General features: G+C 61.5%; 1 protein-coding gene across 1 annotated transcript; it reads right to left on the bottom strand.

Annotated features, from left to right (window-relative positions):
• Positions 1 to 10,808: 10,808 nt before the first annotated feature.
• C12H9orf50 (chromosome 12 C9orf50 homolog) lies at positions 10,809 to 17,064 on the bottom strand. The gene is given in 9 exon segments (XM_058693843.1): positions 10,809 to 11,023; positions 11,304 to 11,478; positions 11,664 to 11,829; positions 13,345 to 13,508; positions 15,803 to 15,919; positions 16,021 to 16,078; positions 16,081 to 16,110; positions 16,352 to 16,382; positions 16,384 to 17,064. Coding segments are annotated over 9 exon segments (1,314 nt in total). The 5' UTR covers positions 16,888 to 17,064; the 3' UTR covers positions 10,809 to 10,954.
• Between the last annotated feature and the right edge of the window lie 260 nt (positions 17,065 to 17,324).

The raw sequence follows: 17,324 nt of genomic DNA, 5'->3' as shown, positions 1-17,324 counted from the left end.
CCCGGGGCAGGGAATCAAGAGGCTGGGGCTTTCTGGGGCCGTCTAGTGGTTGATCCCAAGGGCAGCAGCTGGGGGCCCTGTGCAGTCAGGACAAGGCCCCGGCTGGAGGTGGGGAGAAAGGTCACCCAGCTTTGTGATCCAAAGATATGGCGGACGCCTACCTGTGATGTACCCTAGGAGTCTGGAATTCTCTCCGCTGCACCCCCCCCCCCCCCCTCACGCTGGCTTGCCCCAAAGGCTTCTTAGTATCATGACTGGTATGACTGAAGGACTCCTCTCTGTTTTCCCGGCGCCCACCCACCCGGGGCCGGGCAGGGGGCTGCGAGGGTGCCCTCCTGGAGCTCACAGCTAGGGGGCAGCGGGTGGAGGATTAGGAGAGTTTGTGCTGCGACGGTGCGGGGGGCGGCGGTGGGGGTGGGGGGGATCGCTGAGGCCGTGGGGGCCTGGCAGGGGGGTAGGGGGAGCGGTTTCCGGGCAGGCCCACGCAAAGAGATGAAGCCCAGACCGAGGGGCCGACCCTAAGGCCGGGTAGTCAAAGATGGGAAGGGCGTTTCTGGCAGGAGGAACAGCAAAGGCCCGGGACGGGGCGATATCGGGGAACCACAGTCGTTCCGTCCGGCCCGCGGGCCGAGGGGAAGCGTGGCAACGGGTGGCGGAGGCGGCGCACCCACCCGCAGGGCTTTGAACGCCGAGCACAGCCCGCCCTCTCGCTCCTGGGGCGGGGCTTCCCCCACCCCCACCCCCGCCACCCCCGCCTCCGTGGGCGGGGCCCGGGGAAAGGCTGGACGACCGCGGCCGCCCTTTCAAGTCGGCCTCCCGGAGGCTCCCGAGCCGGCCGGGCGCGGGGGGGGGGGGCCGCTGCGCCGACTTCAAAGCCCGGCGCCCCCAGCCAGATCCGGTTGCGGAAGGGGCGGGCGAGCCGGGGTGGGAGGCAGGTTTCGGCGGATTCCCCTTTCATCCCGCGGCTGGGCGGGCGCAGACCTCCGGGAGGCCCCGCACGTCCCTGCCGGGCAAGTCCGCGCATGGCCCGCGAGCAGCGCCGCCGGGCCGGGCGGGGCGGCGCGACCTCGGGCCGGTCCCTGCCCTTCTCCGGGCCTCGGGCACCTCTCCCCACCCCACCCCCCACCCCCACCCCCACCCCCGTGCCCAGGAAGCCTCGGCGCGGGGCCTTCTTGGGAGGGACGTTGGGGGACACCGGGGACGTCTGGACCGACGAGATCGGGCAGGGAACCGGGGCCCGCGGTGGCGCACCTGCCCCTCACTGCCCTTCAGTCCGCGGGAGGGAAGTCTCCGAGCCCCCCCACCCCGCCCCTGCAGCGTTCCCACCCTACCCGCCCACTGTGCCCAGAAGCTTGAAGGAGTCGACGCTGCCCGTCCTTCCCCCGCGGTTGAGATTGAACACACCCCTTCTTGTGAAATCTACTTTCTGACGTCACAACAGTAAGGACGATAATGGCCACACGCTGTCCCACCGAAGCCTCACAGTGTGGTTAGGGCCATCCTTCCTCAGGTGAACAGCTTGAGGCCCAGAGAGGGGACTGGACTTGCCCCAGGTCGCACAACCAAAAAAACCGGAGCCAGACGCACGCTGTGTGGACACGATGCCCTTGGTTCCCGTGGATTCTGTGCTCCGCTGTTCAGGCCCGCTGCCCCCGTATTGATCAGGACCCAGGCGAGGGGTAGGTTGAGGCCAGGATGGGAATAATGAGGGTCGATGACTGATTTGGCACGGACAGCCGGCAGCAGCTCAAGAGGAAGGTGTCTCCGTCGCCCCCATTTTACAGATGGGTAAGCTGAGGCACCGGGAGGTCATACGGCCAGCTAAGCAGCCAGGTCGGGTATTGACCTAGGTTTCTGTTGGCTCCAGGGACTTGAGGCTTAGCCGCTGCCGCGGGGGTGAGAAAACCGGAGCGCTTGACCCCCAGAGCACTTAACCGTATGTCAACTTCCAGGCCAGGAACCAGCTGAGTCAGCCCCTGAACCCCAGCTGGGACGTGCTGGTCTATGGCTGCTATTCAGCAGAGGGACAGAGGCACAGAGAAGTGGAGGATGGGCCGCAGTGGCCGGGAAGTGACAGGCCGACTTTGCACACGGCCTGTCTGGCTCCTGGGCCCCAGCGCTCCACTTGATAGCTTTGGTGGCAGAGAGGACTGCTGTTGCCATGGCCATCGGCCCACCCCCATGGGCCAAGCAACGCAGTTAAAGAGCCCTTGAAGGGTTTCTCTGCACAGGGCCTTAGCTGCCAACAGGGGGCAGTTTTAACGGGCCTCCCCAGGATGCCAGGTGCACTCAGGCTGGTGGGACGGGATGGGTGCCCGGGTATGAGGCAAATACCACCCCAACCCACAGATTTAAAATTCCTCCCTGGAAAATCAGATAATCAAGGAAGTCAAATACCGTGAAATGAGTATGATCCCTGCCAGAAACCCAGAGGGAGCATCAGAACATCATCGCGTGGCAAGTACAGGCGGGTGACCCACCGCCTCGTTTTGCAGGCAGGGAAACTGAGGCACAGAACATAGCAGGGAGAGTCGCACAGAGAGGATCCCTTCTCCTTGCCCAGCATTTATGGAGGGCCTCCTGTGTGGCGGACTCTGTCGACCCCCCTTCTGTGGCTACGCCCTTGAGCTCCTGGCCTGCCGAGAATGGTCCCCTATGTGGCAGTAATCTTACCATTGTTCGCTTCTGACCCAGGAGGGTTTCCTCGAGGAGGAGACATCTAAGCTGAGACCTGATCTTAAGGAGGAGTCAGTGAAGCTGGTGAGAAGAACATTTCAGGCGGCGGGGAAGACATGTGCAAAGGTCCTGCCGCATGGCTCAGGAGAGTAAAGAAACCAGAAGCCTGTGGCAAGAGTAAGGGGGGCAGTGCATGGCGGAGAAGCCAGGAGGAGACAGAGGGGGCAGGACCCGGGTCTTGGGGGAGCCTGCCTCGGCCAAGTCAGTGCTGTGGGCTCAGTCGATGCAGGAGGCCAAGGGGAGGCCTCCCAGGGAGAGCCCAGGGCTACCCGGACTTGGTTTGGGCTTCTCAGAAGTGTGCTGTGTACCCAGTTGGGCTGTTTGGACCACAGGACGCACAGCTGCTTGTGGGGGTTGGGCAAGACGTATCCTCCTCCGTGGATGGGGAGGAGGGAGAAGGGAAAAGGAGGAAGAGGGGCAGAGAGGAGGGAGAGAGAAGGGAGGGAAGGGGAAGGCCGTGCCGTGCCGGGTAGCAGTCACCGCAAGGAGGCAGCTGCACCACGGGGACCCCCGCTGTCCGGTTCCTTCCCCGATGGTAACATCACCTCCGCCAGTGGGGGTGCCCCTGTGCTGGCTCCAGGCCAAGGGAATCTCCTCCAGGTGGGTCTCATCTGACCCTCACAAAGGACTGGACCCCAGTCACCCTGCTTGGCCAGACCCCAAGCCTGGCCGCTTAACCTGGGGCTCTCCATCCCCACGTCTCTCCGGACTTAACCCACAGGTTTACTCAGATGTCTGGCACCGTGTGTGTGTGTGTGTGTGTGTGTGTGTGTGTGTGCGCGCGCACACGCGCAGATGTTAGGTTAGGAGTGCAGACTGGGCCAGACTGGTTGGTCTTAGATCCTGGCTTAGCCACTTGCGGGCTGTGTGACCTTGGGTGAGCGACCCAACCTCTCTGTGCCTCAATTGTGAGGAGGTAATGAGTTAATCTGAGAAACCCCATAGCACAGCCCCTGAAACAGAGTAAGTGCTCACTTTTAGCTACTAAAAGGCTGACAAGAAGATTCATTTAGGGACAGGCTCCACACTGAAGGGAGGGGAGTGGCGCCTGGGTGGCTCAGTCCCCTGGGTAAGGGTTCGACTCTTGATTTCGGCTCAGGTCACGATCTCAAGGTTTGTGAAATCGAGCCCTTGCGACAGCGTGGAGCCTGCATGGGATTCTCTTCTTCTTTTCTCTCTCTCTCTGCTCCTTCCCCCCAATAAATAAATAAACATTAAATAAATAAGTAAATAAACACACAAACTGAAGGGAGTGGGTCTGTGGATGGTCCTCGGAAGGTCCTAGAAGCTCCCGGAATTGACTGCAAAGCTTTGGGCGTAGGTACGTTTTTCTGAACTGAGAAAGAAGATCCTCAGCTTTCATCACAAAGTCTCACGACCCCCCAAAAGTAGAGCATCCTGGAGCCAGCGTCGACGGCGTCCCCTGTGCCTGGAGGGTCCACCTTTATAGAACTTTCGAGGGGCTGCGTGTTGCCCGCCCCCAGCTTGGCCCCTGCAGGTGGGTGCTAAGCTGTCCTTTAGACCCACCACCGGCACCCACACGTGGGGGTGGGGGGGAAATGTGTGCGCAGGGACAATGAGCCCCTAACTCAAAGGGAAGTATTTTTAAGGCCGAGCAACACTGCACATTGTATCCAAACCGGCTCCTTTCTCGGGATGGGGAGGCTTAGAAACAGACTTCAAAGGCAAGCTTTGAATAAACAAAACACAATAAAAATAACTCTGGGAACCCAAATGCTGAATCACAGCCCCAGGCCAGCCCTCCCTGACAATAGGCGCAGGGCCTTAGGGCTGGGGCCTGGAGGGGGGGGGGGGAACAGGCATCCTCAGTTGCCTCGCTCCCCCCCCCCCCCCCAGCAGGCCACCTGGCCCAGCCCCACCCTCCTGGCCTTGCTGGGACCCCCACCAGCTCCATTCTGGTGCCTCTGTCAGGCTGGAAGGGTCTTTTGCCCAATTCTTACCTGTTGAGGACAGGAGAGGGGCTGCAGGGGAGGCCTGGGTGTCTGACCAAGGCAGGCACTGTGCATGGGTGACCAGAACGCCCATCCTTGCTGGGTGACACTCAGTCCCGACGTCTCCATCAGTAAAGTTAAACGACCCCCACCCCCGAAAGAGCCTTCTATGGTTTCTCAGACTGTGAAGTGAGAACACGAACTGCAAAAGAGTGTGTATGATACAGAACGTATGGAGAATTGACATTACACTATAAAAATAGAGGCCTGTCCATACTCCCTCGTCTGTGCGCGGAGTATCTCTGGAAGGTGCCCAGGAAACAGGGTTACCTAGTGGGAGGGGCCAGGACTGGGTGCTGGGGGGGGGGGTGCTGGGAGGGGTTTGGTGTTTGGGGCTTGTGTCTGCCCATCTGCCCAGCCTCCCTCTGTCTGGCCTCTCCGTCTCTGCCCAGCCAGCCGGAACTCGCCACAAGCCTTCCAACCAGCCAGGCGGGGGTCCAGGCTTCAGGCCAGTGCAGCTGCGGGTGGCTCGAACCCTCTTCCTGGGCAGTCTGTGTGGCCCCCGCAAAGCACTCGCCAGTTTAACGTCTGTGTCCAGGACCAGCCGCACAATTTGCAAGGCCCCAGGGCAGAACGGAAACGCAAGGCTCCTTGCTTACAGTCCATCCATCGCGGGGGCGCCTCGCTGGCTCAGTCGGTGAAGCGTCCAACTCCTGATTTCAGCTCAGGTCAGGTCATGATCTTGCAGGTTCGTGAGATCGGGCCCCCTGTGGGGCTCTGGGCTGACAGTGCAGAGCCCGCTTGGGATTCTCTCTCTCCCTCTCTCTCTCTCTGCCCTTTCCCCATCTCAAAATAATAAGTAGATAGATAGATAGATCGATCCAAGTAAATAATAAAAATAAAATGGATTGAGAATTTCTAGATCACTCCAGAAGACCATTAAGCCCAGTGCAGGGCCCTTCTCCCGCAGGAGTCACACATCGGTGAAGCTGGGCCCCTCTGGATCTCCCTCACCAAGGCCCCCTGAGCTAGGAACACCATCTCTTCTGTTCCTGGAGCCCAGGACGGAGCCCGGTACACAGTAGGTGCTCCATTAATGTGTTCTGTGAATGAATGAAGGAGCAGCAGTGGAACCGAGGAGCAAGGAGCAGCAGCCAGAGCCAGCCTGCTTACGGGGGCCGCAGCCCTGCCCTCTTGGCAGGAGGAAATCGGAGCTTCTGCGCTGCGCTCCCCACACACCCACCTGTGCTCCCCCCCCCCCCCCCATCACAGCATAAGCCACTGTTATCTTCTCTGGAGCTTAGCTGTGTGACCCTAGGAAAGTGACTTACCCTCTCTGTGCCCTGTTCTTCATCTGTAACTTTGGGCTCGGGGCAGTGCCTACTGCATCCCAGAGTTGTGCCCTCCTTCCCGGATAGGTAAGCTTTAAACCTGGCCGTCTTTCGACCCCTTCTGCCACCAGCAGTCACCAGCTCAGTAACTGCCACACAGTCATCATTCCTCCGTTGACTCCCGGCTGCGCTCTAAGCTCGGTGAGGGCAGGGCCCGGGTCTGTCCTGCTCGCCCTCGTTGATATTACAGAATGGCTGTGGCTGTTACAAGTCACTTGCGAGCCAACCTGGCCGGGGGCGGGGGCGGGGGTGGGCAGGGGCATCTTCCCCCGGAGAACACAGTCCGGGTCCTCAAGGTGCCTGGAAAGTGTCAGCCAGCAGGTACTTGTAGGAGGATCCTTTTAGGGGATTGCTGGGCCCTGCAGCCGGGGGAGCGGGAAGACTGCCCAGAGCCCAGCGGGGGGGGGGGGGGGGCTCCCTGGAAGCTTGGGGGTGTCACCACAGTCCCCAGAGCGGCCAGGTGCAGAAAATAAACCAGGCAAACCCTGGTGGGTGAGTCATTAGTGGTCCCCAAGGCCCCCCGATGGGAGATGGCAGGCAAGCCCCGCTCCTGGGGTCCGAGTGCACCCTTCAGGAAAGTTCCGGAGCCCATCCTGGTGGGTCCCATCCCTGCTTCTGGGTTGGACTCTGCCCAGCACCCAAAACTGGTTCCGATGGGCCCCGGGGACACAATGAGCACGTCTTGCTTCCTGAGGCTGCTTATAGGAGAATGTTGAGGCTTACACGGGGCTGCTTGGAGGAGGCAGCATGCGTTGTCTCCAAGCAGGGCTTAGATGGCCTTCGACGACGGGAGCCCCTGGAAGGTGCAGACCATCTGTCACTCAGGACATATTTAGGAGAGAATGACAAAGGGGCCCAGAGGGGCAGAAATGTTGGGGAGAGGGAGGGCACAGGGGGAGGGATTTAGATAAACGGCAGACAAAGGCAGAAGGACTGGAAGGAGCAGTGGACAGCCCCTCATGGCTTGTGGAACACCGGCCTTTGCTTCTTTCCAGTCGATAGTCCTCTCTGGCCCCTTGCCCTCCCCCCTCAGCCCACGTTGGGACTTGTGGCACCAGCCTCACGGCAGACACCTTGGCTGCCACCTCCCTACCCAGAGATCCCCGTGGCTCTGTCCAGGTCTCACCACGCCCCCATCTCATGGCCCCGAAAGGCCCAGGTGTCCACCCCATGCCCCGTGAAGTGGCTTGGGTCCCCCTCTGTGCTCCCAAAGCCACGGGACCCCCACCATAGCCTTGACACTCTGTCCCGGAATTGCCCCTTTGAGCCCATGTCCCCTGCCGGACTGTGGCCTCCTGAGAGCTGAGTTGATCATTCTGGTGCCTGCTGCGTGCCCAGGGCCCCACCTGTGTGTGGCACACAGTAGGTGCTCAACAAAGGGCCTTCGTAATGCAAGGGGCTGAGTTCCCCAGGGCGGCTCATGTCCCCAGAGCCCCACTGGGGACTGGCTTCACTCGGGTTCCCATTGCTAGAGGGACTTAGAAGCCTGTCTCCGGCTGGCCCCTCCGCCTGGAGCCAGGACGGCCTTTCCCACTTCATCCCCCCTGGGAAATCTTGCGACTCCCTGTCTCCACGCCCTCCCCAAATTTCCACCTCTCCAAATAAACCTCTCCCCCTAATCGAGGCTCCCGGGTGGCTCAGTCGGTTAAGCAGCCGACTTCGGCTCAGGTCACGATCTCGCGGTTCGTGAGTTGGAGCCCCGCGTCCGGCTCTGTGCTGACAGCTCAGGGCCTGGAGTCTGCTTCTGATTCTGTCTCTCTCTCTCTCTCTGCCCCTCTCTTACTCATACTCTGCCTCTCTCTCATTCAAAAATAAACATTAAAAAAAATTAAAAAATAAACATTAAAAAAAATTTGTTTTAAACAAAAAAACCTCTCTCCCTGATCGTGCCCTGCTTCTCCCCAGTGCCCTTGTGCTGGAGTGTGGACCCGGGCAGGAAGCGTCTTCCAGAACATTCCACTTCGCCCCAGGGGGAGAGGGAGCCCACACCGCATGGGGACACGGGCACCTGCTAAGTGGCGCAGTTGTGTGTTCGTGTCATCTGCCTAATTTGAATCCTGACTCCGCCACTTAATCCGTGTGACCTTGAGAAAGAGCTTAACCTCTCTGGGTCTCGGTCCCACATGAACGGTTGTACTGAGAGCAGTTTCTGAGAGAAGAGCCGGAGGCCGGGCGCTGGCTTAGGACCCAGTCCCAGCTCCGGCTCCCACGTGTGTGCCAGCCTGGGCAAGACCCCTAATCTCTCTGCACCTTGGAGTCCTTATGAGCAAATGGGGCTCGGGCGACGCCCTCACAGGGTGGAGAGGTCCGGCGAGGTAGGGAGAGACAGGGGAGAGGAGCAGCGATTGTCCTGCCTCTCCATCACTTCCTTCTGCCCTGGGTCAGGGGTCACTCCTCCCTCTCGGCCACCCACCAGCCGGAACCAGCCCCCACGGCCCCCACCTGGGTCTGACACAGCTCTGCCACGTGGCCCAGGGCAGGGGCAGGGGGGCAGGGGGGCAGGGGTGCCGGGGATGGAATGGGGCCCGGGGATATGAGAGCTCAGGGCGAGGCAGAAGAGCTGGGGTGAGTGGGGGAGAGTGCACCTGCCGTGCACCCCGCCCCCCAAGGGGGGGTCCGTTCAGGTGGGTGTGAAGTTCGGGGGAACAGAAGCCTCCGTGGCCACTTTCCAGGCCTTCCAGATATGCTTCTGCCTGCAGCCCAGGAGGGGGCTGGCCACCTGCCAGCTCTCAGGGGAAATGCACCCGCAAAAAGGGACCTATGGGGACCCCTGGGGGAGAGGACCCTGGGTGCTATCAGGGAGGAGGAGGGAGAGACCCAGAACCCGGGGACAGCTGGACAGAACCTGGAAAGGCACCCATCCTCCTGCAGCCTCCGTCCCTTGCTCCCCCCCCCCCCCCCCCCCCCGCCCACCTTGCTGCTCACCCCAAGTTCAAGGAAGCCCTGCCCGCCCAGGGGCGTGTTGGACCTCTAGGAGCCCCCAGGACAGCCGGCACCGGGGCGGGCCCTCTGGACACAGAATCCCTGTTGTCGAGGAGGCAGAGAGGGAGAGAGAAGGGAGGAAGGCAGCCTGGCCGGAGAGGAAAAGCAGAAACCCGGGGCGGGGAGGGAGCCAGGAGGGGATGGGCGAGGCCGCGGGGAGGAAGGGAGGCGGGGAGGCGGGGAGGCGCGGGACCCCCCGGGTGCAGGGTACCCCCTCCCTCCGCCCCGGATGCCAACCGGGATGGTCCCGGCCGCCCCCACTCCCTCCCCCCTCCCTCGTGTGCTCCACGCGGGCCTCGATCTCCAGGCCCGTTGCTGGCAGCGCTGCGGCCGGCTTGGCCGTGTGGGGCTTAACCGCCACAAAAAGCAGCAAGGGAAGCCGCGGTGTGGGGAGCGGGCCGTCCCCCCGAGGTCCGCCGCGAACCCGGGGCAGGTGGAAGGCGGCGGCGCGGGCCCGCGGCGGGAGGAGCGCGCGGGCGGGAGACGCGAGCGAGCTCCGCGCGAGGGGAAAAGTTTCCGACCCCTTCGCCGGAGGCTGAGAAGTTTCGGCCGCGCTGGGCGGCGCCAAAGCCAGGCCAACACTGCCCCCTGGTGGGCGCGGCGCGGCGCTGCAGCGGGCGGCGGGGCGAGGGCGCGCCTCGGCCCTCCGGGAGAAACTGAGGTTCAGAGAGGGCGGGGTGGGGGCGGCGCAAGGTCGCGGGGAGGGGGTGCGGTAGAACCAGGCCTCCTCTGAGACCCGCGGGCTCTCCAGGAAACGGAGATAGCAGGGCGGGGTGGGGGTGTCGTGGATGCGCAGAAAAGGGGATCAGGGACCGAAACCCCATCCGGTGCCCTGGGAAGGGGAGGTGTAGCCTTGTCCCCATCCCATTCCCCACAGGGTTTCTCCAAACTGCCTAGACCTGTGGCCTTTCTTCTGGAAGCAGGGCACCCCTGAAAAGCAAATCTTCCCCATCCACTACCCTCCTGGCCCTAAGATCTCCACAGCCTATCCCCTCCAGCCGTCCTTCTGTCCCCCCCCGCCCCTCCCGTCCCCCAACTCCCCTACCCCCGCCCCGTCCCATCCTTCCCTACTCTGCAGGTGCCTGGGTGTGGATTCCGTGGCTGTTTCCTCACTGGCCAGGAGGTGGCGATAAAGACCCGGTTGGGGCCCCAGCGCAGCTTGGCCGACAGAGGGAAGGGGGAGGAGGGGGCTTAAACTTCCGCTCAGGAGATTGGGCCCAACCTGGCAGACGGCTGTACGGGGGTGGCGTGGGGGTCGGTGCAGGGATCAGATAACCTCCGCCTCGTCTTTTGCCGCCTCTTGATGTGATTTCGAGCACCGCCCGCTCCTCCCCCCACCCACCACTGGGGGGAGAAACATCTGGCCCCCACCCACGCTGCTGCTCGCCCCCCTCCCCGTCCCCCCGGGACCAGGTGGTGTGAACCTGGCCTGGGGAACGCAGAAGGCAAACGCTTGTCCACCCAGTGGGAGTCTGCCCCCCTTCCTTCCATGGTGGAGGTCAGCAGGTAGATAGACGCTGGGGCTGGGGCTCCGGGCAGGTGTGGGCTGATCTAGGTCGACAGAGGCTTGGTCCCAGACTTGGGGCGTGGCAGGGCCTCCCATCTTCCAGGAGAGGGGTTTACTTGGAATAAGCCTTGGGCCTTGAGGGTGCCTTGCCCCCACCCCTCAGCCTCATCCCAGCCATGACCTTGTCCTCTCCCTCCCTTCGGTCCAGGACTCCCAGAGAGCAGCAGTCTGGCACCTAGAGAGCCTTGTAGGGTGAGACCCGGCAGCAGGTCCCAGCCACCTGGAATGTATGTTTATTTGGGGGACAGGAAGGGCCTCTTCTCAGCCCCGTGTCCACACGTGGGCTTGGGCTCCAGTGGTCATTCACCTGGGCGCCTGCTGTGGTGTCACGGAAGGCAGGAGCCCTTAGGGCGGCCTCGGTTCAGGACCAGCGCCACGCTGGGCAGGAAGGACTCCTGGAGTGACAGGGAGGGAAGAGCTGGGCGCTGTGGGGCCTCTGGCCAGGAGACGGGGCTCTCTGGGCCCAGGGGGATTCTCTGCCACTGCCCAAGAGGGCAGGCAACTGGGGTCAGCCCCGTTTTCCAGAGGAAGAGACGGAAATGCAAAGAGAGCCCAGCGCTAGCAAGTACTGGGCTGGGGGGCTGGGATCCGGATCCGTCCCACCCCTTAGCCCCAGGGGGCCCGGCCACCGGCTGGGCAGGGGTGCTCTAGGAGACGCTGCCAGCAGGGGCTTACCAGCTTCTGGCTCCAGGAGCTGGGCGATCTGTCCACCTGCTCCAGGATGCTGTGGGCTTCCAGGAAGGTTTTGAGGCCACTTTGCGGCCTCTGGGTGGTGGCCCTGGGGATGAAGGGCAGGCTGCTTTTCATGGAGGCATCCTCAGAGAGGTGGCCCTGTGGCTCCTGGGGGGCCCTGAGGGGAACAGAGGTCTGTGAGCTTCACGGCCCCCGAATCCCTAGTCCCCCGTGGCTTCCCCCGGGCCCTCAGAGGCCCAGACCCTTAGCCTGCTGGCTGCGGGGTGGGGAAGTCTACGGGGCGAGGGGTGGGGCGCCCTGGTGATGCGTGTGGGTCCTGCCTCTTCCCCCTGGAAGCCTCACAGGCCCGGGCAGTCCCAGCCGAACGAGATGCTGGCCGTGGCCTCCTCCTGGGCCCTGGGGCACAGGGCTTTGGGCAAACTCTCCAGCCATCTCCCGACACTCCTGAACACCCGTTCTGACGTCATTGACCCGGTGGCTATCCCCTTCTCGACGTGGCCCTGTCGGACTGGAGGAGAGAGAGCTGCAGTGAGAACTCTACCTGGAGGGGGCACCGGGTGGCACCCCCACTCTCCCCTCCTCCCTCTGGCAGGCAAGGCCGGGCCGAACCCCATCTCCATGGCAACCCAAGGCTCCCCAGCGCCTTATGGCTGCCTCCAGAGAAGGCTCAGGTTTTAAAACTATCTCGCGTGACTGTCTCTGCCTTTATTACCCACGCTGTGCCCCACCACACACATACCCACTCCCGCGGCAGCCCCCACAAGGGCCTTCTTTCCCGTAGTGGGAAGGCCAGTCACGCCCCCATCGAAATCCAGAGACAATACCGAGATTTCTGCAGGGATGGAGGGGGCTGGGAAGTCAGCAGCCGAGCCCCACTCTGGTGCCCTGGGATGTGGCCACAGCTCCTGGGGCCCGTGGCTGACAAGGAAGCTTCTCCCAGCCAACTGCCATTCGCGCGAAACCGGGTCTCCCTGGGGGAACCCCGGCTTCTCTTCTCGGCCACCGTGTGTCACCTGCTCTCGGGGCTTTGGCTTCCCCATCAAACGATGAGAAATTGGGCGAAACTGCAGCTTCTATTTGCAAATTCCTATGACCTTAAGGGGCCTGGGGAGGGTCCCTTCCTATTCAGCGAAGGTCCGGGATTTGGGGGCTTTAACCCACAGCTAGGCTTTGGAGCAGCCTCTGCTCAAACCGCACACAGTCGGTGCTCAATAAATGGATGCAAGTTGTTGGAGGCCCTGGGGCAACTGGATCCTGTGAAGTGAAGAGGCCGGGCAGATGGAGAAGGGGGCGGGGGGGGGGGGCGCGGGCAGGGCAGGTGATAAAGGTTATACCAGAGCAAGGACACGGTATTCTTCCCACCCGCCTCTTGACACCTTTAGAAAACACTGGAAACTATGCCAACGCAGACACTACCACATCCAACCCCCGCCAAAGAGCTGAGAGCAAACTTCCATCCCAGAACCCAGGCCCGGTGACTGCCAGCTTCTTTGCTGGACCAGGCAGTGCCTGCCTCCCCCAGAGAGACGGTTTCATCTTCTGGACCTTTCTGGGCATCTCCTCAGCCAGGCAGGCCTTCGTGGATACGGGGAGAAGATGCTTCCGGTGGCTTCCCGTCTTCTTCCGCCCCTGTAGGCCATGGAGGGGACCAGACGTGGGGTCAGGAGGCTGTGGGGGCCTGTCCCCAACGTGGGCAGATATGACACGTGCGAGCCCTTGGCAGGAAGAAGTCCTCCTGTGGTGCCCGGGCCCGGCACCCGTTGTTTCCTCGCATGGCGGCTGCCCCCTGGTGCCTCCCACGTTGGGACACCTCTGCAGGACCTCAGCCCCTCTCCTTGGCCCTCGAGGAGCCTCCGACACTCTCCGGAGAAGCCAGTGCAGGTACCTTGTCCGTAGGGTCAGTGGATTCCTGGCCTTTTCCGGGCCGGCCCTCACTCCCAGGACCCAGGGCCGCGGCCTCTGCTCTCTGGGCTCCAGGCTGGAACTTTCTGGAGTCCTGGGGCTCCCCCTGCTGTCTGCTTACCTGCCAAGCTACGTTCCCAGTAGCGGAGCGCGCTGTCCCGCAGGGTCTCATCAGCAAATCGCACGCGGAAGGGGCAGAAACGCCTACGCTTCTTCCCCGAGCCTTCTCCCGAGGAGCTGTGAGTGAGCACAGTCTTGAGCTTGGGGGCCTGGACACCGTGGGGCCTGGCGAGAGAGGCAAGGGGACCGGCTGAGTCCCCAGCCGCACGCTCCACCCGAGCCACGCACACCCGCTGGACCAGAGCTCGCCATGTATGCTGAGAGCCCCAGCGGCCGGCCTCTCCTGAGTACCCCACGCCGGCCGGGCGATGGGCTCAGGCACGTAACGGGCATCCGTCTACCCGTCACACCCACACCACCCTGGGCAACATGATTATTATTCCCATTTTACAGACGAGGAGAACTGAGGCACACAGAGATGTTCTGCAACGGCCCAAGGTCCTACGGCCGGTAAAGGGTGGAGCCAAGATGCGAATCTTAGCTCCAGAGCTGGCACTCTTTTTTTTTTTTTTTTTTTTTTTTTTTTTTTTTTTTTAATTTTTTTTTTTCAACGTTTTTTATTTATTTTTGGGACAGAGAGAGACAGAGCATGAACGGGGGAGGGGCAGAGAGAGAGAGAGAGGGAGACACAGAATCGGAAACAGGCTCCAGGCTCCGAGCCGTCAGCCCAGAGCCTGACGCGGGGCTCGAACTCACGGACCGCGAGATCGTGACCTGGCTGAAGTCGGACGCTTAACCGACTGCGCCACCCAGGCGCCCCAGAGCTGGCACTCTTATACATCAAGGAGTTCAGCAGCGAGAATACGGCCCTTCCCAGCCACGTGACCCGGGGCAGCCCGCACTCACGTGTCCATTTTGCAGTTTTCCCCTTTAGGTTACGTATTGTGTATTGTAGGTATGATAACAGCACCCTTATAAGAGGGCGCTAGGTCTCCGATAACTTACTTGAGGCATCCAGTACAGGCCTGGCCCGGGGCCTGTGCTCAATAAAGGGCATCTGTTATTGCTGCACGTATTGCTATTAATTTCAGCCTCAAGGGCAAGGCTGCAGAAGGGCCGGCTCGATCCGTCCGTGGATCTGTTACTCAGAAACGCCACGTTCAACTTTACACACGGATTGACGTATCCGCAGCCATTTATCCGACTGCATCTCTGTGTCTGTGTGGATCCCCGGAAGGGATCCTGTCATCAGCCCACTAAGGAGCCAGGAAGCCAGGAGATGTCAGGACAGTGCCAGGCTATGGGCATTGGGACCTAGCGATCCCCCAGCTGCCTGCTCTGTGCTGGCCGCAGGGCCATATACAGGTGCACCCCAGCCCTGCCCCTAGGACTGGAATCTCAGCTTCTCCCGTCAAAGGCTCCCGGAGCCTCATCCGACGCACCCCGCTGTCCCCTGCAGGGCCTACCAGGGAATCTCGCACACCATAAGGTGTGCAAGCATTCGGTCTTCAATGCGAAACGCTGTGAATGTGTCTCTCTCTGCCGTGTGTCATAGAGGGGATAACGAGTTCCATACTTTTCCTTATTATATCTTGGGAGAAGTGAGTTTATTTGGCGTCACTGATTTAAAGTTCCCGGGTTGGCAAATGGGTTTCGCTCCCGGCACCCACGCCGATCCGTTGGTGGCGCCGGCCTGGAGCGCTGTGTCAGGGCGGGTTCGAGGCCCAGTGGGGAAAAATGCTGTGATCCGATGATACTGTCAGCCATGGGCCCAGAACGAGAAGGAACGGCATGGATGTCACGTATTTACTCTTTGGTCTTTAAACTCATGGGCGATGTTTTTCACCTTTCACCTCTGTCTAAGCCTGTGTATGCTGGGGGAATTTTTTCTGCATTCTTTTTCCTCTCCATTAGAGCTATGGCACCGAGTCCAGGTAAGCTCTAATGCCCAGGCTCTTCTCCAGCCTCCATCCCTTGTCTTATTTCCCCCCATATTTGACATATAGTAAAACCTAATCAGAGTTAGAGGAAGAAATGGACCGATGAATGGTGGGGTGGGCAAAAGGATGAACGACTGGGCGGGTGGATGGACGGACGGACTGATGAATGAGTTCAGGAAAAGGTCTGAATAGAAGGACTGGGTCTTAGGAGGAGGCGTAGATGTACGGACGGGTGGATGAATGCCTAGACGGACAGGCATGTGGACTCATCTCTGGCTTTATAACGAGATTACAGATGGACAGTATCCTGGATTTACAAGTGCGTGGAAAGGTTTGTAGATGACTGATCATCGGATTCCTGGATGGTGCATAGAATTGTCAGAGTTTGTGGATAGAGGGATGACCGGCTAGATGGACGAATGGATGGACTGATGGATCGACGGAAGACCTGACTCATGGATGGACACATAGATGGATGTGTCGGTGGACAGGTGGATAGATTCACAGGCGAAAGACAGGGGAAAGAACAGAAGAAACGCTTTCTCCCACCCCCCATAACGCCAGCCTCTTGTAACTCACTGGTTGGCCTTTTTGAAGGTGATGAATTGTGAGCGATCTCTCTTCAGGGTCCCCAGGGCAGGTATCTGATGCAGCAAAATCTTCTTAAGACTATTCTGGAAGTACGATGACTGACCCCTTGAAGACACACAAGCCACACCTGGCGTGAGTGGCCAGGGTCCCCACCCTCGGAGCACTGATGGCAACCCTGTCCCCAAAAGCAGGTCAGCGACACTCACCGCAGGTCTGAAGGGAAGGAACAGTGGGGACACCGGGGAAGATGCTGGCAGTGCTCTAAACACTCTTTTTTGATTGCCGTGCTGAGGATGCTGGGAGCCAGGAGGAGGGGGAAAGAGCTATGAGCCTTCCCTTGGGGACAGTCCTCACGAGGCTTTTCCTAGCTACGCGGCCTTGGGCCTCAGTTTCCTCATCTGTACTACAGGGGCAAGGGTAGACCCGCCCTCAAGGGGCGGTCGTCCGGGCTCTGCCAGGCATCCTCAACTAACAGCCGCTTCATTCATTCCAGAAATGACTCCGCCCCGCCCCCTGGGGTCCTGGGCGGGGCCTCACTCGGTGGCGTCGCCCGGACGCACTCTGCCCCCGGTCCGCTGCAGGAACTCCCGGAACTTGCTGGGGAGGAGCTCTCCTTGGAGCGCGAGCAGGGAGTCCGGGGTCTCCCTGGCCGAGCCCCTGCAGGGGTCCTCGCTCTCTCCAGGCCTGGGGCGCCGGGGCGCGGGGTCCCGGGGCGCCCCGGCCCGGAGCAGGGGCGGCAGCAGGAGCGACCTCAGCTTCGCCCGGTTCTCCGCCGCCCGCTGGGCCCCAGTGGGCAGGGTGGGCAGGCTCAGCGGGGCGCTCCTGACACCCACCCCCAGCTCTGGGAGCGAGGACCCGCCCCACCACCCGTCGTCGCTCCCCGAGGCCCTCGAGCCCCGGGTGGCCCCCGCGCCAGATACTCCCCGGATTTGGGGCAGGGGCAAACTGGGCAGCAGCGGGTCCCTCCTTCGGCGAGCGCGGTCGCCGGGGAGCCCCTTGGGCGCCACCTGCTGGGTCCGGGGGTTGGGGGACGCCACCTGCTGCGTCCAGGGGTTGGGGTGACGCCGGGTCATGTCTGGCCCTGCGCTCAGCTCAGGGCGTCCTCACGCCTCAGTGGGGGCGGGGGGGGTTGCCGTGTGAAGTGCAGAGGAGGGTGTACACCAGCCCCCAGGCCATAGTGCCCAGAGCCGGGTCGTGTGGTTTGGGGGTAACGCCCCCGGTTCGCCAGGCAGTGAGCGGCTTCAGGCTAGAGCTCGCCTAGCCTCTGTTTCCTCACCTGCCAAATGGTCACGTCAGAGCACACACCTCTCTGAGTTGCTGTGACGTCTAGGTGAGGGGGCGCGCTACGATTATCGATGTTGTTAGCATTTTAAACTTTTTGAAATTCAGGATTTAGTCTCAGTTCCGCTGCTTACTAGCTTCGCAACCTTGGACAAGCCAATCGATTACCTTTTCTTAGTGCCTTTATCTGTAGAATGGGGGTGACGGAGCACCTGCCCCCTTTGTGGCT

The sequence above is a fragment of the Neofelis nebulosa genome, chromosome 12, assembly GCF_028018385.1.
Source record: "Neofelis nebulosa isolate mNeoNeb1 chromosome 12, mNeoNeb1.pri, whole genome shotgun sequence".
Lineage (NCBI taxonomy): Eukaryota > Metazoa > Chordata > Mammalia > Carnivora > Felidae > Neofelis > Neofelis nebulosa.
The sequence above is the reverse complement of the archived record's forward strand: the minus strand, read 5'-3'. Positions and strand labels throughout refer to the sequence as shown.